This window comes from Natator depressus, chromosome 6 (genome assembly GCF_965152275.1).
Source record: "Natator depressus isolate rNatDep1 chromosome 6, rNatDep2.hap1, whole genome shotgun sequence".
NCBI lineage: Eukaryota > Metazoa > Chordata > Testudines > Cheloniidae > Natator > Natator depressus.
This window is the reverse complement of record NC_134239.1, coordinates 59,279,052-59,300,427: the sequence shown is the minus strand read 5'-3', so window position 1 is coordinate 59,300,427 and position 21,376 is coordinate 59,279,052. Positions and strand designations below refer to the sequence as shown.

Sequence of the window (21,376 nt, the reverse complement as noted above, 5' to 3'; positions counted from 1 at the left end):
GGCCTCACCAATTTGCAGTGAGATTTCCCTTTAGTTGTAAAATGTGTTCATTTTCCGTGGCATACTAGCACACTGCAGGTCTAGAGAGATTTGTATATGGCCTTGGGCAAGAGAATAAGAGCTTAGGCAGGTAATTTAAGGGGCAAGTCAGCAAATGGTGATGTATCTTGACTGGGTTCTTACCTCAGACGTTTTGAGAGAGATCTCTACACACATTGACCGTCCAACAGCAGGTAGCTGTCCTGCCAGGGCTTTCTTTGCTTCATGAGTTACCTCTGGTATATCTTTGATTGCCAAGTTGAACTGCAAAATGAAAGAACTTATTTTATTTTTCAGATTCCTTTGGAAAAATCTGTCCAGTGGCACACTGCAGACAGACTCAAGTTAGAGCAACCTGCTACAAAACAGATTAAAGGAGGTGCCCACTGCAAGAGTTACAGAACAGACTATTGAGGGTGAATACATATTTAAGCCTGACAGAAGCCTTCTGTGAATATTAAGAGTCTGGTCTGATAAAATTTAACAGCGTAAGCATAAGTAGAACTGTGCATGTGTAAGAAATTGCAGAGTAATCATGTCTGTGAGAAAACAAAAAGATAAACTAAAAAGCTAGAAAAGACTCATTTGAACTAACACTAAACCTATACTGACAGGGGAGGAGAGTTAACGTGGAAATGAAAGACTATGATGTATGTATAAGAAAAGATAACAAAAAGTTATACATAAGTTTGTGTAATACAGGAAGGTTGAAGTTGTATTCTCTAGTGCTGGAGGTGACTGATGAAATTGTCCTGATGAGCTTCCCACTTGTAAGTAACTGACCACCATGTGCTGAGTGTTTTGCCTTAATAAAGATTTGTTATACCCATCTGCTGAGAAAGTGAATCTCATTCCAACGTTCTGGCGAGCTACGCAGTTTGTAAATTGGGCTAACAGCCAATATCCCAGGGACTGCGACCTAAGGCTATTGAGGGGTTTAAGGCATTTTTAAGGGACAGCGGAGTCGCTGGAGAGATATGTAGACAAGACATGGTGGGGGTCCCCTTAAGGAGATGGACATCCTCACAAGTCAGAATCTGCTTGAAGTGGGGGCTAATGTGCTTGAAAGCAACTTTTTCAGCAACAAAAAGGTTGCTGAGAAAAGGCTAAAAGACACAGTTCAGGGTGAGATAGTGGCCACTAGAGCTTTTGTGAAACAAAATGGAGCACTGAAACTGGAATTCAGAAAATATAAAACTCAAGTTAAAGAAATGCAGAAGGGTGAGACACAAGAACTGATAGACAAGGTCACTGAGCTACGAACTTTGACTGAGAACGCTCAAGAATGTGAGTCTCTTAAGGACAGAATGATGTTCTGCAACCACAGCTAGAAGCAGTGCAATTGGAGAACACAGAACTGACAGGTGCTTTTAATCAGACAGTGAAACTTTTGGAAGAAGGAAGCATTAATGAGCACAGTGTTGTATTGTCTAAGGAGGCTCCACCTCCTTATAATCCACTTTTTCCTTCATTGAGCAATCTGGACTCTAAAGCTGCTCTTATGGTGCCTGTTCCAGTGGAGCCTATAATCATGTCCACAGTCCAAAACAATCAGGGTGGTACCTGTTTAGAGGTGAAGGTTAAAAACCTTTTACCAGAGGAGATAGCCCCTTGCTCCAGAAGCACGGGCACAGAGGAAGTGTTGAAGTGGCTTCTGAAAACTAGAGAGCAGGTTGAATTTTGTGATCTGACTAGAGGGATAGGAGAGGATTTTACAAAAGGGAGTTGGCTCTGGGGTTTGGCTGCGTATTCCACAGGGCTAGAGAGGCTGGATATAGTGGCAGTTGCTGCGTGCAGAGCTTATCCGAGTTTTATTCTGGTCTGATGCAGCAATCACCACTGTTGTTGCTGTTAAGCAGAAACCTAACGAGCCCCCTGCCAAACACGAAGAGCGACTTTTTTTTTTTGCTTGTTCTCTGGTCATAAATAATCCATTTTGTGATGATTCAGACTACCCACAACTTGTTATCGATGGACCACTTCCAGAGGTTAGAGAGGCAGTTAAAATGGTATTTGAGAGGGGCTGAACTAATGTTCAGGGTGAAAAGCACATTTTGCTTTTTCAACATGTTCTGGGGGGTAAAAATAAAGACCCAGTGGATGAGGCTAAAGCATACAGGATTGAAAGTGGCCAGGAACGCAATTCCGAGGGTAGTACAGAAACCCCTGGGTACGGTAGAGTGTGTGGCAGAGGGAAAGGAGGTGGTTGTGAGCACCCATGGATCCCCTTTTATGAGGAAGAGAGGTGCAATGAGGAACTGGAGGAGGTGGTGTGGAGGCTCCAAGAGGTGTCCTAGGGAACAGGGAGCAGTCTGCTGGCTGGAACTGCTTCGTCCGTCCCTCAGTAGGGATACTGAGCCTCCTCCCACTCATCCAGGATTCTTACCCACTTCACCTTGGATGACTGCGAATGCCACAATGTATTATCAGTTATAGGAGACATCCATAAACATGCTTTGCTTGATAGTGGAGAATCCATCTTGTGACAGGGTTGGGCTAGATGGCTACAGGAAAGTGATAGAAGGCAGATATATTAGCCCCAGGTTAAGTAGGTCCCTTTTCCCTGGGTAAGGTAACAGGGACGGTTCCAGAACAATCAGGAACTTTCTGGAAACAATTAAGGCAGACAGGCTGATTAGAACACCTGCAGCCAATCAAGAAGCTGCTAGAATCAATTAGAGCAGGCTAATCAGGGCACCTGGGTTTTGAAAAGGAACTCACTTCAGTTTGTGGTGTGCGTGCAAGGAGCTGGGAGCAAGAGGCACAAGAAGCTGAGAGTGAGAAGGCATACTACTGGAAGACTGAGAAGTACAAGCATTATCAGACATCAGGAGGAAGGTCCTGTGGTGAGACTAAAGAAGGTGTTGCGAGGAGGCCATGGGGAAGTAGCCAGTGAGTTGGAGCTGTCACGCAGCTGTTACAGGAGCCACTGTAGACAGCTGCAATCCACAGGGCCCTGGGCTAGAACCCGGAGTAGAGGGCGGGCCCAGGTTCCCTCCAACTCAATACCGGAGGAGTTGAACTGGACTGTGGGTTCCGCCAGAGGGGAAGGTCTCTGACCTGTTCCCTGAACCACTAGGTGGATCAGCAGAGACTGAGGGGATTGTTCTTCTTCCTTTCTGGCCAGCAATGAGGCTAACTGAGTGAACAGCAGATTTGAGCCACAAAAGTGGCCAAACTGAGGGCTGCCGTGAACCTCCGAGGCGAGAAAAATCTGCCAATAAGCACAGGACCCACCAAGGCAGGAGGAGCAACTTTGTCACAGTCTCTTTAACATCTAGAATTCAGGCGGGGTATGGAATGCAATAGTGTATTACCATGACTGGGGCAACAGGACAAGAAGCCACTTTCTGGCTTACTAAACCCACAGATGTCAGCGTAGCTCACACTTTTGTGGCCCATGATTCTCAGAAAACTGCAGGCACAGCTACAAAATGTGCTAAACTAAAAAAGGAGTACAAAAGGCAGAGAGAAACCTAAAGCTGCAGAATACATTGGCTGAAAACATTTCACTCTGGGCAAAAAGGTAAAAAGTTTACAATCCCAGAATTTAGCCTTGGGAAATGTCCTATTTCACAATGAAAAACTGAAGTGGAGTGATTTAAGGAAAAGCAATGTGAAATTAAAAGGAGTTTTCCACAACTCTAAGAACACGGAGAAGCTAGGAAGGGACTAGATAATTGGGGGTATTGCAAGTGTTAAACGTCTAAGTGTTAAAGAGAATATAGATTTTTTAAAAGTGTGTGGGGGGGGAATACTCTGTACACTCTATGAAAAAATGAACAACACAGCAGCTACCAGTCTGTCAGAAGGACAGTGTAAGTGTAGCAGCAGAGGTACAGATATCTAAGTTGACTGAGACTCAGAAAAGAATTAAAAAAAAAAAAAATCAAACCAACAGTAAAACAGAATGTTGCTAAAATACAGCAGTTAACAGAGGCCAGGCCAAAAAAAGTCTCACCTGTGAAAAATGTATTAAAAACTGAAATATAAAAATAAAATGTGAGCTGCTTCATTTAGGGGAAGCCCAGTGAAAAATGAAGTTATTTTTATGGCCAAACTTCTGGCAAGGAGTACGAAGTGGAGACCAGGTACTTCTGCAATAGGTCTCAGATAAAAAGCCATTTCCAAAAGCCAGCTGGGAGGATTGCTACTATGTAACGGACAAGGCTAGGTTGGTCACCATGGGAGGCATAATCTGCATTGCATTGGGGTCCACTGAATTTGTGATACAGCAGAACAAGATGGTGACAGTGCACGAGGGGGAGAATGCCACCCTAGTCTTATGGTTCCTGGGTAATCATGCAGGAAAGCCAATGTTCTGATACAGACTGCAGAACAGCCAAGGTAGAGGATCCTGCAGCACAAACAACTCTCAGGAGCAGGGATTCAGACGTGACCCAGGTGGGGACAGTGTGTTTAAATGGGATGGTAATAGCTAATCTAAAAAATTCATGGCATGCAGTTAACACATGCAGGAAATATTAGAGTTAATTTAGCAGCTCATTGAACTACCACCCAGGAGCCTATCTAACATGCCAGACCTTCTCCCCAAATGGGATTAAGAATGACCAAAGTACCACTACCACTCCTGAACATACTGGAGTAACAATGCCTCCTACTCTAGAATTGAAGCAAGATGATGAACCATCCACAGAAGCAGAACCTGACAATGGATTAGTAATAAATTGTGACCATCAGACTACGTATAGTAATGTATAGTACCAAATGATACCTGCAATATTGAATTTAACCAATTTTACTTTACCACAGGAGCTCTGTCATGCAAAATATGCGCACTTCTATATGTGACTGATAGCAAAAGCAAGGCAAAATTTCAAACAGTCAATGGATGGGGTGGAACTGGAGGAAATTTGGTGGCCTGAGATGTGAAAGAGAGTCAGGGGGAGAGAGAGATATAGAAACAGTAATAGGAGTTGGGGCACTGGGAATAATCAGCATGGAATCATACGGATATCACAGTATTGTGGGAAGAAAAATCAGAAAGTGAGAGTTGAATTACAAAACCTTTTAAAGTGAAAACAGAATGAGGATATGGGGAGGATTTAAAGGATGTTTAGGATGCTAGAACAACAGGATAGGCGTTTATGGAAGTGGAAGCAGCAATCAATGAAATGGAAAAATTACGAACCATCTTAATGTATCAAAGGTTCATGGTATAGCAGCTTCCTAATACAGAAGCTACAGGGAGGACTAAAGGAAATTCAATGGGGGTGGGAGATGCTAGTCCATAAAAATAAGATGCTGGAACAATGGACAAAAGTAAAAAGTATATTGGTGCAGGGTTAGATGCTACTCAAGGATCTATTATGCTGAGAAAAGATGCAAGCTTGATGAAACATGGCTCTTTCCTATGGTACTAGCAGTACCAGTGGCCACAGGATTAAGCGAGGTATTGAGAGTGTATAGCGTCCAGTCCATAGGTACGTTGGAACCAACCATGGCAGGTTACATCTTAAAGGAATGTCACATCCTCAGATATTGGTAAGGATGTGTGTGGGAGACTGGAAATTCCCAGATACCTCATGTTGCTCCAAGAGGCATGGCACTTGGTTATGTCATTGTGATGTACTGCGTTGCTGGCATGTGGGTTCACCTTGGATGAAGAAACCTGAAATTGTACAGTACAGCTGAGGCAATGGGGACAAGATCAAGCCAAGGTTGCAAAGGCTGGAGAAGGTAGCCACATGGGTTGGACACTTCCAATGTGGGACACAAACATGTTATGACTGGCCAATGTTTTGCTTAGTTCCAAAACAAGCTGCCCACATAGGGGAAAAGATAATTTTTCCAGTTCCCCAGCATGAGATCCACAATATACCAGCTGATGCCCCTCTGACTGATGCTACCCTAGACTGTGGTACAGCTAGGCAGAGTCAGATCATCACTGCATTTAAATGTGCAGGCCTTAATGAGGAGACACCCAGAACATTTGTTGACCTTCAGACAGGACAGTCAAAATATTCAGAGCGATACAGATACACTGGGTTATGCTCCATGGTGGGAATTAGCATACAATAGCAGGGAACATCCATGGATATGCATGACATCAATGGAGTTTGTAATTGTTCAAGCCATACTAGCAGTGAAGTTAATTGCATTGATTTAGACGGTTAGGAGCTTGGTTAGACAGCTGGGAAAGAGAAGAGAGGTATATGAAATACAAGCTCCGATGAAGCCTTAGGAAGGATTCTGTGGCTTCATGGTGGGGTATGTTGGCGGCAAAGTAACTGATCACCACTTGCTGAGTGTTTTGCCTTCATAAGGATTTGTAAGACCTACCTGCTGAGTAAGTAAATCACAGTCCAACACAGGCAAATCCCAGATTGGCTTAAATTTTTCATATTTACTAATAAACATTGTTTTGGCTCTTATTATTTTCTTGTACATTGGGTACTAAGGCAAAACACACCCCTCTGTCCTCACTTAGTTCTTATATGCACCCATGGAGAATCCAGAAGCCCCCCATTACCCTTATAAACCTCACCTCTTATGAGGGCCTCAAACCTCTGAATGAAGAGGTAAAGACCCTCCTTCAGAACTTAGATACGAGTCTTGGTCATCCGGCAGAAGTGACTGGTGAGAATCACAAACCTCTCCTGAGCCTGGGAAGAGGTCAGGGTAGTACTGTACATGCTGAGATGTAAAATCAACACATTGTACAGTATTGTTTTTATATCCTACTTGAAAGTGTTCCCCATATTATCAGCATGATAAAGTAGATGAGAGAGAGATATGGGATTGTTATAAGTAACATGACTTTACCCAGTCAGAGCCTGTTGGGGAGGAGGATGATCGAGTACAGATTTTCTCTCCAAGTCGGGCCTGGACAATCACTTGTACAGTCTGAAAGAGAAAGCCAAAAATGTTCACTGATTTCTAGAGCACTCTAGGACCCTCAGCCTACATTGCAGGCCAATTCAGGGCAGCTAGACGCCAGTTAAATGATCTCACTTTTGGGAAAGGATTAGGCAGAGTTTAGAACTCAGGATCAGTGGGGTTTGCTAATCTCCTTCCACTATAGTCACCTAAGGTGTTACTTGTAATAGCAGCAGGTAAACATGTTTTGGACAGAAGCGTGCTTTTAAGTTGACCATGTCCCTGTAACAATAATAAGGAATCACTGAAGCCATTTCATAATCAGTGGTCACAGCATTTGAATCAATTCTACCAAAGACTATGGAACTTCACCCTGGAGCTGGAGATACATAAAGAGGTAACCTGGGTCTATCAGTTGATGCATTTATAGCTCATCCATCACTGCAGTACCTACCTACCTACCTAATCAGGACAGGGAACTACTTAGAGTTAGGGGTTTCACTTTTTAGTTATCTGTGAACGTGTAACAAAAAGTATTTAGCTATTATAATTTCAAGAACCTAGATGGACAAAAAGAAGATCAGGACTCGGCAGGAAATACTACTTAAGTGAGCGGAGACTTAAACTTGTCCAGGCTGATGAAGTCACACCTAGTCAATTTCACAGGGGCAAGTGGCACAGAGCTAACAAGGGTATTCGGGACCCACAATTAGGCTTTACAGCAGGACAATTTTCTGAAAAACAGCCCTTTTCTGGAAAATAAATGTGTAAAACAGAAATCTTCTATCTACATTTACCTTCAGTTCTTCTCAGTTTGGTTATTAACAGATATACAAGCCTATAATTCTATCCATGGGGAGTTTTGGTTTAACTTCAATATAAATGAAGGTGAATTCAGAGGAGAGGATTCCTACCAATGTCCCAGTAACAAGACACGGAAATTACCTTCAGAGCAAAAAATTTGATGAACTTGTCCAGGTCCTTCCTGTCCTGGGAGTTGAGATCGGTGTCCATTGCACATGAAAATCTGAAACACATAACAAACATGGAAATAAAACTTTCACACACCCTTCTACTTTGGTCTTGGGATTTGGAGCAGCTGCTTCAAAACTTTGGGCCACATGGTGAGGTACATAAACCCCACACTGGAGAGGAAGGGGTTATGGAGCTGCTGGGGGCCCAGGTGGCCCCATCCCACTGCTCTTGCAAAGTTTGCCCAAGCAGGAGGAGGAGCTTAAAAAGTGAAGTAGAGTAGCTCACTGTCAAGCAGATAGTAGAAGTGAGCTGATCCACATTCTGTGGTCTTGGGAAGCAGCACCACAGGTGCTCTTGCTGCCTGAAGCCTAGCTATGGTGGCCTGACCAAGCCTGCAAAGAGGGGATGGGAGATTCTGAAGGTCTGAAATTTTATCTTTACTCTGTGGGAAGAGAGGGGAGGTATGAAGTGATCCAGGGAAGCAGCTGTATTGCACCTCAGGGTGCAGCACTTAGCTGCCCACCCTTGGGCCTTGGATTGGAAGCTGGTGCTGGGGGTGGGCTCCCCTACAAAGCCCTAGAGAGGGACAACTGCAGAAGTCTATCCTTTGATGGGGAACCTAGCTGGGAGAAGATCCTGAAGATAGTCCAGACCCTTCTCTGAGACCCTGACTCAAGGAGGAAGGCCTGAATCCCTCACTTGATCCTGAAAGCCTCCCTGTTACTAGGCTCTTTATGTATACACTCTGAAAGGGTTAGACTTGAAAGACTGACCTGGCCAGAGGGTTGAGTCTCTGAAAGGCTAGAACATCACTGGGTGGAGCAGCAGTGGAAAAAGAAGAATACCTGGGAAGAACTCAACCTGCCACACCCCCACCCAACCACCAAGCTGCATTGGTGATAAGTATTCACCTTCACAGGCTATTAGAAACCACCATAAGAACTCATAAGCATCAAAGGCCACTGCCTGCCAGAGGTCTGACATACAGGACTCGTTGGGGGGGTTAAAATCATGTGACTAACAAATGGGGTCAATACAAAGAGGACTAGGAAGAAAGGGAATGCAAAGGAGGGTTAAAACTAGAACAGTTACAAGCCCTTTTTGATTTTTCAGTCAGATTATTGAAGAAAGTAGTCCTGGTCCTATAGAGAAGGTGATCAATTGTGATAGTCTAGATTTCAGATCACAGGCCACTTAAGCTGTTGAAATTCATAGCACTGAGATAACAAACCAGGCCTGTTGGTACTAGGATCCTGGAGCCGCAAATGTCTCCGCTCCATTATTAGCAGGTACTGAAGTCATACATAATAGGTAATAGTAGCTCTGCCTCTGGAGAAAATGGAGTCTGGCTACACTACTAGCCCCTTGCTTAGGCTGACGCTGATCATGGCTTCCATCGCTTTATTAGTAATGTTCTCTGGATTGCAGGTTTAGCTACAACTAACTGTAGGATATATTTTACCAAGTAGAGGTGAGAACCCCACAAATCCCAAGTTTCCTTGTGTGATGGGCTGTACAAATGCCACACCAGAGCGGAAGAGGTTTAAAAACTGCTTTGGGCTTAGAACTCTGAAAAAGTGCAAAGTATGACTGCTGTAAAATATCTTTGCATTTCGGAAGCTCCTCTTATCCAGAAAGAGCTTATCATACAAATAATATTTATGGACCACCTTGGTAATCACTGAAATGCAGCCACTGCTGGGGTGGGAGGCATGGGCCGTTTCAGAGCACACAGCAACTATGCACAAAAATGTAGCACCGGAAGAATATTATCTGATTGAAACTACCTGGGGGAAAGAATGTCATAACACAAATTAAAGTTTGATTAGGGCACAGAGGATAACCATTCTGCTCACACAGGAAGTGCTGTATGATCTTAATGACCAAAAGTGGCCAGAACCTTCATCTTACATCTCAACTGAATAATGATAGTAAGCATGTATTTTAGTTAGTGCTCTGCAAACACCAATTGAAAAGAGGCCACTTCAGCAGTACAGTACTACACTGCCCCATGTTGGGGTAGCAGATCAGCACTGACTTAATAGAAGCCTACCTTGCAATTTAAGGTGTAGTTGTAGTGTGGGTAGGCATACCTGCCAAGCTTAAAACTAGCTAGAACAGGCAATATTAGCATTGAAGACATTGTGGCATGGACCCCAGTGTGGGCTCGCAACTTGAGTATGTATCCAGGGTCCCCAGTGGTCTTGTACTCGGGCACTAGCCCACACTGAAGCCCAGCCACATCTTCACTGTTACCTGTGTGAACTAGATTAAAGCTAGCATGGGTATGCCTACCGCAGTACAGCTACAGACCTTAATCTGCAGTGTAGAGGGAAGAGAACTGTCTACTGAATGATCAGAGAGGAAAAGGAAGGTCAGATTTGTATTCATATTGCCCCTCGAGACTGGCACTGTTCTTATAATACTCAATGAGCTAATATGAAAACAATTGGTGTAAATCAGTTCGCATTAACTTGAGAGAAGTGACCTATCTTGTCAGAAGTCGCTAACTCCACTACTAGAAGAACTAGACTCCATTCCCCTGACCCAGTCAGGCTGGGCTTGGAACCCAGTCCCTGTAGTGCAAGAGAGGATGTGAAAGGAAACCTGGCATCTGAGCCAAATCCTTTCTGGCCTCTAGACGTGAGACTGATACAGGAATCAATGATTACCAAAGCCCTGTCCTCATTTGCACAACTCTCTTGTTCTGGTAGGAACTGGGAGTGCTTCAGAAACACCACAAAAAGGCCCTGGGGGAGGGAACAGGAATGCTCAGCATAACTCAAGAGTGACCTCTCTGGCCAATTAAAGAGCAGTGTAAATTGGCTTTGTGTAGGAAGTCTTTGCTCAGCAAGAAGGATGGTGACACTCAGATTATTAAGATGAGAAGCACCTTTATAAATAACCAAGAGAAAGTAGACAGATTGGTCTTGAAGGCAGAGTGAAATGAGGGGCTCTTGTGAAATACTTTTGAGTTGGGAAGTACCCCTGTTTGATAGCTCTCATAATAAAGAGCCCCTGCTGGGGAGGGAGGGAACCTTCTGACACTAGAACGGGTGTATCACTGCAGTGTACGCTATTGCTACAACAGCAGTGTGACCCTGGCCTCAGAACATGTTATGATTTTTAACATGCAAAATGTTCCTAAAGAACACAAGAGAGAGAAAGGAAGTGGCAATTTTTAATACTTTATAGCTCAGCCAAATCTGAATAGAATCTCATGGGATAAAGGCACTTGTGTAGCCAAATATCAAAGATCTACTGGAAACAATGAGCTTCTAGAAAAAGGTCCCAATAATCCTTTGTAATAGAAAGTGCTGGGTAACCTAACACAGGAATCACTACCAGCCCCTCTATATTACATGGGTGTTTGAAAATTGAATGTTAATCTATTTATTTTGTTGTTTTCTTAACCTGAGACTCAGTCTCAAATATCATCTTCTGAGGATGGTTAAGAGCAAAGTAGAGGCCAATTCCTTTGCCCAGTTTGGGTTGAGGTGTAGTGTCATTGTTACCTGTGAAAGGACAGAACTGACAGTTATATATGGAACCTGCTAAGCCCACCTGCCAACAAGAGTAACACTGTGTGATCATCCCAAAAATCTAGCCATTACAGTATATAAAGTCAGGCCATGCCTACGCTGAGAAAGAACCTAAACAGATATGATTATTCTGCTTGTGTAGACACTCTTATTCCAGTAGAAGAGAGTCTTTTTGGTTTAGCTTAGGCAGTGTTTCAAGCTAAACTGGGGGGGGGGGGGGGGAAACGGGACAAACAAACCCCACCCTTATACTGGAATAAATGTCCACACAGGATTTATGCCAGTATAACTAGAACTATGTAGCTGGTAAAACTTTCTGTAAACAAAGCCGTAAGTCCCAGCAACACAGCATCTATACGGTATGCAAGCATGGTATCCATGAATGTGTGATCATATTTGGTCACTCAAATTCTTTTCAGTACTCTATTAACTGAAAGAGGAAAGCAGGTCTCTGAATTTTTCTTAGCAGTGAATCAGCAGCTCCACTGACCTACAGGGCCAGGGATTCATGGCTCAGAGCTGGTTGAATTGGAGCCTCTTAAAATATTCAGATTTTCAGATATAAAGTCCAACTGTTCTCTAAACTTTGCTGCAAACTCTTCACTTTATTTTTCCAATGTCAAACGTCTTTAAAACAAACTCATTTGTGCAACTAGCACTTAGATTATGCCCCACAGCAAATACTTTGAATTACTAGGTTTAAATTGAGAGATATTTCAGCATTAATTAAACTGCCCCCCGCCCCACCGGCACTGATAGTTAGCTAAATTTAATTAGCTCCCATCCAATTTCACATTTTCTGAAATGGTCTGTTGTAGATTTCACACATTTTCATTCTGTTCCACACAACAATAATTTATGTCTATCTAGCTCCCCACATCTAATCTAATTCAGCTCCCTTGACTTCTTACTTTTTAGTTCATCCTGCCTGAGGGATTATTGTAAGGGGCTCTAGTAATAAAACTGCCATATGCCTTCACAACACCATGTAAATAAAGCACTTCCTTGTTTTTACTATTTTGCAGTTATTAGTTTCAAAAAGGATACTATCAAATTCACGATAGCCTCTTGCTCCAGCAGATGCCCCTTTTCATCTACCTTAATAATAAGCAGTAAACCTCACAGAAAGAATCCTAATTAAGATTCCAAGTTATTCACAATGTGTGCGTGTCACTCACAAAACACTTGAAAAGCCATTCCTCCTTTACTTACTTGCCAAGTACTGAGTGCAGGATCCTGTTCTCTTGGCAACAGTTGATGTCACCAGCACCAAAAGTGGAGCAAGGAGCACAGGACAATGCTCCATGTTAGGGGACTAACTTCAGGGGAAACACTGATCCCAGAACTTGGGTCCTGGCAAGTCTAAAGCATGTCATATGATGATTATCATGTCTCCACATGTGTATGGGAACACCTGATCATTAGCTCATGCCTGCTGAGGCTTTGTTATACAAAGATGAGTAACTCTGTTCCATTTCTAAAATGAATTTCCCTGCTGGTAAAAAGAGCCAGAGAGAAAGCTCTAGAGACAGAAGTCATCTGTTTAGTCACAGAATTTACCTTGCTTCCTCACACTGGCTACCATCAAAGTGCCTAACCGGACCTGAAGGGAACCACTCTAAAAGTGGAAAGGAAGGTTGGCTCCACCATGCCCTTTCAGTTTTGACCCCTTTATTTCAAATGCCCACAAGGCCTCCCAGTTAAGTGCCTATTATGATAGGTTTTGCAATACGGTTAGCTATTGTGCTAGGAGTGAGACCACCAATTAATTTCACTCAGGCTACTGAACAGCCAACAGATAGTAGTACCTTTTGGTCACTACTAATCTGAGCCACACTTGAACCTGAGACCTACAAGTGAAAGGTTCCAATTCAATTACAAATCCTAAAAGCCAGGTAGTCCCCTGCCAATCAAGTAACTTAGGCCAGGACTACACTATAGACTTATATCAGTGTAACTACCTTGCTCAGGGGTGTGACAAATAGACACCCCCTGAGCAATGTAGTTGTAACGACCTAATCCCCAGTGTAGACAGCGATATGTAGGGGGCAGAGCTTCTCACGGAGGTGGATTAACTACATTGACAGGAGAAGCTCTGCCATCGGCGTAGGAGTGTCTTCACTGAAGCGCTGGATCGGTCCAGCTGCACCAATGCAGCATGTTAAGCGTAGACCTGCCCTTAATGTCTTTTAACCCAACATGTGCAGCAATTATATAACTAGTGTTTATATCAGATGCTTTTACCTGTGAATAGCTTGTCTGCCCCTCCTTGCAATATTTATGTTCATACAGTTGTGGTAATTCAAGTCTTTTTCTCCTTGCCTCCAAACAATGGATGTCAAAAGCAGGTGTTCAAAGGACAATCTCCACGCCCTGCTTCTCTAGCTAAAGCTGTGCCCTTTCTTATGAGGGCACTAACAAGATGGGTAGAGTTAGAACAATATTAGGACCTACCCACTAGTTTGGCATCTAAACACTTTTTCATATATATGTCAGAGTTGCCTAAACTCTGTTCGACCAAGGGCTATGTTGGCAACCTGACAAGAGCCTGATTGCTGCACCCAATGTTTGTAATGGAACAGATTGCAGCAGCCTTCCCACAGAAGCTATACAGTATGTCCCAGCATACTATACTAGATTTTGATTTGAGCAGCCTGGTTGAATGCTGATACCTGTAGTCTGTGTGTAAGGTGGCTGCATGTTAATGTAGAAGGGGTGTCCACAGGCAGCACTGTGAACTGCATGGGTCACATTTTGCAGAATAAAGCCTCATTTACGGTTGAGGCTCATGTAAAGAAAGTAGACAGAAAAGGAGTTTTAAAGCCTGGTGTATAATGAGAATTACTATAGCTAAATGGGTAAGAAATAAAAGATAAGTAGGCCTCTTTACAAACTCTTGCACTCTTAGCCAGCACTGCCCTACAACTGGAACTCAGTTCGGCTCTCCAGCATTTACACTTGCAATACCACTATTCAAGTTTGTTATACTATGTGACTAGTTGACATCTTAAAGGGATACAGAAGAGGCAAGAAGGGTTATCACTGCAGAAAGGGAGCCCTGAACAGCTCTCATCCCACATAAAAGCCCTGAACTCTTAGTTATATAAACCTGGCCCAAAAACTTGATCTCCCAGACCTCTGAGCATATGTCTACACTGAATTAAACTTCCTTAGCTGGCCCATATCACCTGACTCAGGATCACACTGCTAAGGGGCTCTTTGATTGCAGTGTCAACATTCAGGCTCTGGCAAGTTAATCATTCTAGTAAACAAAAAGCATCTGACAGTTTCTCCACCAGATAAATCTGTTCAGCTGCCACTGAGTTAACAAACTTACCAAAAACGTCACTTCTGGAGTGACCAAGCATAAGTTTCACCCCAAACAACACACATTTTAAGAATGTTAATAAGCAACTGAAAAGAGATTTAAGAATGGAAGTGCTATCCCATACCGCAACTATAGTGGTGCTGTCTGAAGGCTAGACTATTGATTTAAATCAGTTGGGCTTTATGCTAAAGTCTTTATGCTCTGAAGTCTTTTCATCACTTTAAATTGTAAGTACATAAAGATTCATCTGTAAAATTATTTTAAAACACATGAAGATTCACTTGTAACACTAATAATAAAGAATAATAATAATAAAGAAAATTCTGAATCAAAATCTTCATGAGCTGAAAGAGACCTTGTTCTCCCTCCATCCCCATCCAAGAGTTAGTCTGAGGTCCCACACCATGATCCCTCCCATCAGCTGCGGTACATGGAATGCCAAGCTCAGGACAGACACTCCAGTCAGAAATGCCACACAGACTGGGTGCAGTGGGAGTGTGGGCCACAGGGTCTACCATTTATACTTTCCTCCATTTGCACCGTACCTGCAGGGAGGAGGCAGAAGTGATTGCTCTGGGTCTCATGCCGGGGACCGAGGCTAGCTGATCCTAGTCTCTCTGCATGACCAAACCCATCTAGACCTCAGGGATCCTCACTAGTCTTCTTGTTGGGCCAGGGGGCTAGGCGGTGTCTCGGTTTCCGGATCTCCTCAGTTCTTAGCCAGTGGAATCTTCTGGGGTGTCTTCTCTTCCCGGCCAGAGCTGGTAGGGTTTGGTCCCAGTCTCGATGCCCAGCCCAAGGTCTCTCTTCAGGGTCCAGCTCTAGGTTCAGGGCTCCAGAAGTCTCCTCGCAGCCGGGCCCGTGAAGTCTCCGTCCCGATCTCACTGCAGAGCGCCTGTGCCCAGGGCCCCCTCACCGCCAGTGAGCAGAGCCAGCCTCGGTCCCCGGCCCGGGGAGGGGCTCAGTCTGGGGGCTCTTGGTCCCAGCTCCCGGCCTCAGCCTTTTAGCCCGGGGAGCGCTGGTGCCTGTGGGCCGATACCCGCCCAGCGAGGGGTCCCCGGCTCTCGGGCCCAGCCGTGCCCAGGGAAAGTCGGGACCCTGCTGTGGGGCGCTACACGCCCAAGGGTCTGGGGGGATCTCAGTGCCCTGGGACCCCACTGTCCGGGCCGGGGGTCCCCGGTGTCCGCGCCCCGGGCGGGGGGGGTGTCCTGCTCTCCTAAGGCCCCGGGCTCCCCCTCGCCGCCGCTGTTTGTTTTCATCTGCTCCGGCCGGGGGAGGGGCGCAGCCTGCGCATCCGCCGCGGCACTTTCCGCACGAAGCCGGGACGGCCCCTCCCCGCTCCCGGCTGGGCCGGGGCGCTGCGGCCAGTGCTGGCAGGTGAGGGGGGCGCGGCCTGGGAGGCTCCGGCCCTGGAGTGAGGGAAGCCCGGTTTCGTGGGGAATCTGCTGCTGGGAACGGGCAGCCCCTGCGCTGTGCGGGGCGGCGGGACTCGCGGGAGAAGATCCGGGCAATGGCTCCGCGCGCCTGATAGAGTAAATCCCGGGCCGGGCCAGGCCAGGGGAGGGGAGGGTGGCGGAGCTTGGGGAGGTTTGCCCCCTATTCTTAGCCCAGCTGAGGAGGGTCCCTCCCCCATTAATAGTCCCCCGCCCCCCCCGACTCCCATCTCCCCCCTCATTTCCCGGCCTCCCCATCTCCCCCGCCCCCCATCTAGCTCTCCCCTCCCCGCCCACCCTATCCTCATCCCCTGCCCTCCCCATCTCCCCCGCCTCCCCTCCGGCTCTCCCCTCCCCATCTCCCCTCGGCCCCCTCCCTGCTCTCCCCATCTCCGCCGCCCCCCCTCCTGCTCTCCCCTCCCTGCCCTCCCCATCCTCATTCCCTGCCCCCCATCTCCCCTGCCCCCCCTCCGACTCCGCCCTCCCCTCCATCCCCCCTGGCTCTCCCCTCCCCATCTCCCCGCTCATCCCCTGCCCTCCCCGTCTCCCCCGCCCCCCTCCGGCTCTCCCCTCCCCATCTCCCCCTCGGCCCTCTCCCTGCTCTCTCCATCTCCCCCGCCCCCCCCGGCTCTCCCCTCCACATCTACTCCCTCATCCCTCAGCCCCCTCCTTGCCTTCCCCATCTACCCCGTCATCCCCTGCCCTCCCCATCTCCCCCTCCCCCCTCCTGTTCTCCCCTCCCCATCTACCCCCTCATCCCTCGGCCCCCTCCCTGCCCTCCCCATCTCCCCCCTCATCCCATCGACCTTTCCCTGCACTCCTCATCCCCGGCCCTCTCCCTGTCCTCCCCACCTCCCCCAGCCCTCTGTCCAGCCCTCCCCATCTACCCCCCCCCCCGCCCTCTCCCTGCCCTCTTCATCTACTCTGCCCCTCCTCATCTTCCCCCTTATCTCTGGCCCTCTCTCTGCCCTCCTCATCTAGCTCACCCTCCCCTCCCCATCTACCCCCTCATTCCCCGGCCCTCTGTATTTTATCCATCCACCAATCCCCTGGTAACATGAGGGGCCTCTGGAGGCAGCTGCTACAGGGATTAACTACACCACAACATTATCCATATCAGAGGACCTGGTTCTAACACATTAGTTCCCTAACTGTTAAAACCACAGTTTAGTCTTCTAACATAAATGGACCCTATCCATGGCACTGAACTGTGTCATGCTTTTGGACAGAGTTAAACTGTAGCATGTTTTCGAGACATGGTTAAAATAAATTAGGTTCCAGCTACACTAAAAGACAGAGTCATGTTTTACACTAACATGGATATTATTATAGTTGAGCCCTGAGTGGAATCTGCTCACTTCCTCCTCCCACCCAAAGGAAGGCGTCTTAGCTGTTTCACAGTTAATTTGTGTATTCATGTCCATATTGAGAACACATCAGGTAAAGTAAAAATGAATTCATGCTTCAGGACATTAAAGTAATCACTAACTGACTAAAGCCCGGAAGAAACTTCCTTAGTGGGCATGGTAGTGTTTAGTTCTCCCATTATGGGAGTCTTAACAGAGTTCTCTGAAACCATCTGAAACTGGCCAGATAGGATAGCAGACTAGATGGACTATTGGTCTGAGTGGGTCTGGCAATTTCCAGGTTCCAAGATGGGGCAAAGGACAGGAGATAGTTTTCTCCTTTCCCCTCTCCATCAGCAGTGGAGGATGGACTCTTCCTGTTGCTTCTGCTGCTTCTGCATGCAGTAAGTCCACAGGAATGTGTGTGTAGTGCACTGGGTTTCTCATCAGGGTCTGCCTCAGCACTTCCAGAGGACCTTTAACTTTCATGTTGGTCTCTGGCTAGTGGGTATGTTTTAAAGCCCTGGGTATATATGATAGAATATCAACTACATTTGCCATTGGTCTCTTTGGAAATCCTTGTGCTATCCAACAGTGAAGTTCATCTTGCTGCCCATGTGTCATATACATAAATCTATTTGAATTTAGCTAGTGTTTAATGTTTCCACTGTAGCTTCTGATGTGATCTGGCATAGTCAAAGGGGACTCCCACACACACACACCCATAGGATCACACTCTGAGACTTGTGACTTTGAATTTGAAGGGCAGGCTTTATTTCTCCCAAATTTCTGGTGATAGTAGCTCTTGGATTTTGTTGTTCTGATAATCCACATAAACTGCATGCCTGATACAACCAGTTTAGGTTGTGCACAAGTGAACTAGCTCAGAAAGAAGCAACAAACTCATCCAACTTGCTTAACTAGTTCAGTGACAGAGCAGAAATAAGGTAGTTGCATGTGGATTATGTAGTTTCAGATTGCTAGCCTGAATATGGCCTAACCTGGTAGTGACTGAAAATTGTACTATGTATATGATATTAGTTTGTTGTGATTTTAACAACTTTCCACAAAGAATTTGACAGAAACTACTGCCACTTCTAGCCCCATTTTTGGCATTTGCAGCAGAAGACCGAAGGAGATTGAACTCCCTTCTTATCCCTTCTGTTAAGGGTTGAGACACTGATGGGTCTGTAGGGAAGCTCACACTGGTGTTGCGCACATACTGTGAACTGACTGTTCCAATTTCCTGGGCATCTTTCATCTGCCACTAAAATTGATCCCAACATTAAAAAAAACCCAAAAAACAATTTTTACTTTTTAAAAACAGAGAGATTATCTTTACGAATTTCTCTGAGGTGTGTGTTTCTTACTCTGCTGTTATGTAACCTGGGCAGAATGAAGCTGGCAATAGGGCTGAAAGGCTGAACTTCTTAAACTGAGTTCTGAGTCTCCGTTCAATTCACTTCAACGCAGGTGACAGCATTGGGAAAAGATCTGCAACAAGAACTGCTCCAAGAACTCACCCAGGCTTTGGCTATGGCTGTTCCTATAGCGATTCTTGATTGTGACCTCTTGCTCTATGGCCGAGGACACCGAATGCTAGATCGCTTCAAGCTGGAGGATGTCACCGATGAGTACCTGGTGTCCATGTATGGCTTCCCCCGACAATTCATTTACTATCTAGTGGATCTGCTGGGAGCCAGCCTCTCTCGCCCTACACAGCGGTCCAGAGCCATCAGTCCAGAGACACAGATTCTTGCTGCATTAGGTTTTTACACTTCTGGCTCCTTCCAGACACGCATGGGGGATGCCATTGGCATCAGCCAGGCCTCCATGAGCCGCTGTGTTGCCAATGTCACTGAAGCACTGGTGGAGAGAGCCTCACAATTCATTCATTTTCCAGAGGATGAAGCCTCTGTGCAGAGTCTGAAGGACGACTTCTATGGGCTGGCAGGGATGCCTGGAGTGCTAGGGGTGATTGACTGCACCCATGTGGCAATCAAAGCACCCAATGCCGAGGACCTATCCTATGTGAATCGAAAGGGTCTTCATTCTTTAAACTGCCTAATGGTGTGTGATGCTAGAGGAGCACTGCTGAGTGCAGAGACGCACTGGCCAGGCAGCCTGCAGGACGGCACTGTGCTGCAGCAGGCAGCTCTTAATAGCCAATTTGAAGCTGGATTGCACAAAGATGGCTGGCTACTTGGTAAGTTAATTCCAGTTATTGTCTCCTCTAAGAGTCTGTTACACTTTGGCTGCTTTTTGAGTGACTCAAAGGCAGCAAAACAGACTGCTGGTGTGAAAATGCCTGACATATTTGCTTTTTTAATACAATCAACCAGATAGGTTTCATACAAGTCATTCTTGGTCCCACTGGCAAATAAGACATTAATTATTTCTAACGTCTTACAAAATCTATATAAATGCACATCTGCCAAAATGTAAATACCAGATAAAAGTGATTTAGGACCATGTTCCATGGAAAATGTATGTGAGAAAGGGTTTCAAATGTGGTTCTACTCAGACAGTAACTTTGTAAAAATGCCCCCCGTGGGGTTCCATTGTTATCACCTCTCTGACTCCAAGCCAGCTGACAGTTTACAAGTGAAAATACTTTTTCTAACTGCAGTCATGCAAACTCATCCTGGGATCTGAGAGTCAAGGTAGGCTCTTCTTGGCTCACATAGGACTGGAAGAGCAGTGATTTCCTGCCCTGCGTTTCATACAGTATGATTAGTGAGGTTGTATACATCCACTCTTCTGCTTTGTCCTTGTCCTCATTACCCTGTTTTTTTCTAGATTGAATCGCACAAACCTTGTATTCTACACTTGGGTCTGGTCCAAATGTCTGAATTTCATTGCCTATGTGTATTAATTGGACTCTCCTAAAACTCCCTCCCACATTTTTACAGAATTTAGTCTTGTGAAATGGAATATCTTGATTTTTCTCCTTGTTGGTCTCATTTGCAAATCTAATTAAATACTTGTCACTCTTACCTGGATTCTCCCATACTCTGTGTTGATAGTCAATGAAGTCAGTCTGTACCTATGGTGCAAGGAAACTGGCTACAAACAGGTGCCCAAATTTAGTCTCCCCAGGTTGAGGATAAAGAGCAGAAATCTTTGTGTTGCTACTGGTTTGTGAGCTCTCTCATTTTTTCCTTTGATAGGTGACAGCTCCTTTTTTCTCCGCACATGGCTGATGACCCCTCTGCATATCCCTGAGACCACCGCAGAGTACCGTTATAACATGGCACATTCTGCCACTCACAGTGTCATTGAGCAGACATTCAGGACCATTCGATCTCGGTTCCGTTGCCTGGATGGATCCAAAGGCACCCTGCAGTATTCTCCAGAGAAGTCTAGCCACATCATTCTGGCCTGCTGTGTGCTCCATAACATCTCTCTTGAACATGGGCTAGATGTGTGGTCTTCCCCAGCAACAGGACAGATGGAGCAACCAGAGGAAGAATACGAGCAAATGGAATCGCTGGACTCTGAAGCCTGTCGAATCCGCCGCGAGCTTTTGCTTTCTCATTTTAGCTAATAAAGCGAGGGATAGAGACCTTTACAGATGTACCTGAGGAAAATATGGGAGCAAACACACTCTCACTTTCTTTAAGTTAATAAAGAGAAAAATTAAGATAGGCATGGGAGCTGGGGAAGAAAGGGAAACACTTGTAACAAATTCACTCTGTTTGAGGGGATATTTTACATCTGCCAGACTCTTGATTCCTTTGTAAATGTTGTTTTGAGCCCTGAATTCTCAATACCTAATGTGTGCAGACCCCACCTTGTCTAGAGGATAGTTAGGCAGGGACAATAATGTGGGATCGTTTCCTAATAAAATCACCTCCAATCTTCTGACATGTT

The 21,376-nt window shown here is 45.7% G+C and overlaps 2 protein-coding genes across 10 annotated transcripts in view; one reads left to right on the top strand and one right to left on the bottom strand.

Moving 5' to 3' along the window:
• Positions 1-16,150, bottom strand: part of ATG13 (autophagy related 13) — a 49,298-nt gene extending 33,148 nt beyond the window's left edge. Inside the window, exons 1-5 of one of the 7 annotated variants that reach the window (XM_074955372.1) lie at positions 15,681-16,149; positions 15,270-15,316; positions 7,825-7,906; positions 6,826-6,906; positions 184-303 (exon numbers count right to left, since the gene is read on the bottom strand). In XM_074955372.1, the coding sequence (XP_074811473.1) occupies positions 184-303; positions 6,826-6,906; positions 7,825-7,893 (270 nt within the window). In that variant the 5' untranslated portion in view covers positions 7,894-7,906; positions 15,270-15,316; positions 15,681-16,149. Of the gene's footprint in view, positions 1-183; positions 304-6,825; positions 6,907-7,824; positions 7,907-15,269 lie in introns of all 7 variants that reach the window. The other 6 variants (XM_074955374.1, XM_074955371.1, XM_074955375.1 and 3 more) reach the window with 6 other exon arrangements.
• HARBI1 (harbinger transposase derived 1) lies at positions 16,052-21,164 on the top strand. Of its 3 annotated transcripts, none has more exons than XM_074955380.1 (3): positions 16,052-16,101; positions 18,977-19,709; positions 20,674-21,164. In XM_074955380.1, the coding sequence occupies exons 2-3, from the start codon at positions 19,040-19,042 to the stop codon at positions 21,048-21,050; spliced, it is 1,047 nt and encodes a 348-aa protein (XP_074811481.1). In that variant the 5' UTR covers positions 16,052-16,101; positions 18,977-19,039; the 3' UTR covers positions 21,051-21,164. The 3 variants fall into 3 exon arrangements, with proteins under 3 accessions (XP_074811481.1, XP_074811480.1, XP_074811479.1); XM_074955379.1 differs by lacking the exon at positions 16,052-16,101 and adding an exon at positions 16,178-16,256; XM_074955378.1 differs by lacking the exon at positions 16,052-16,101 and adding an exon at positions 17,213-17,597.
• Positions 21,165-21,376: the final 212 nt, after the last annotated feature.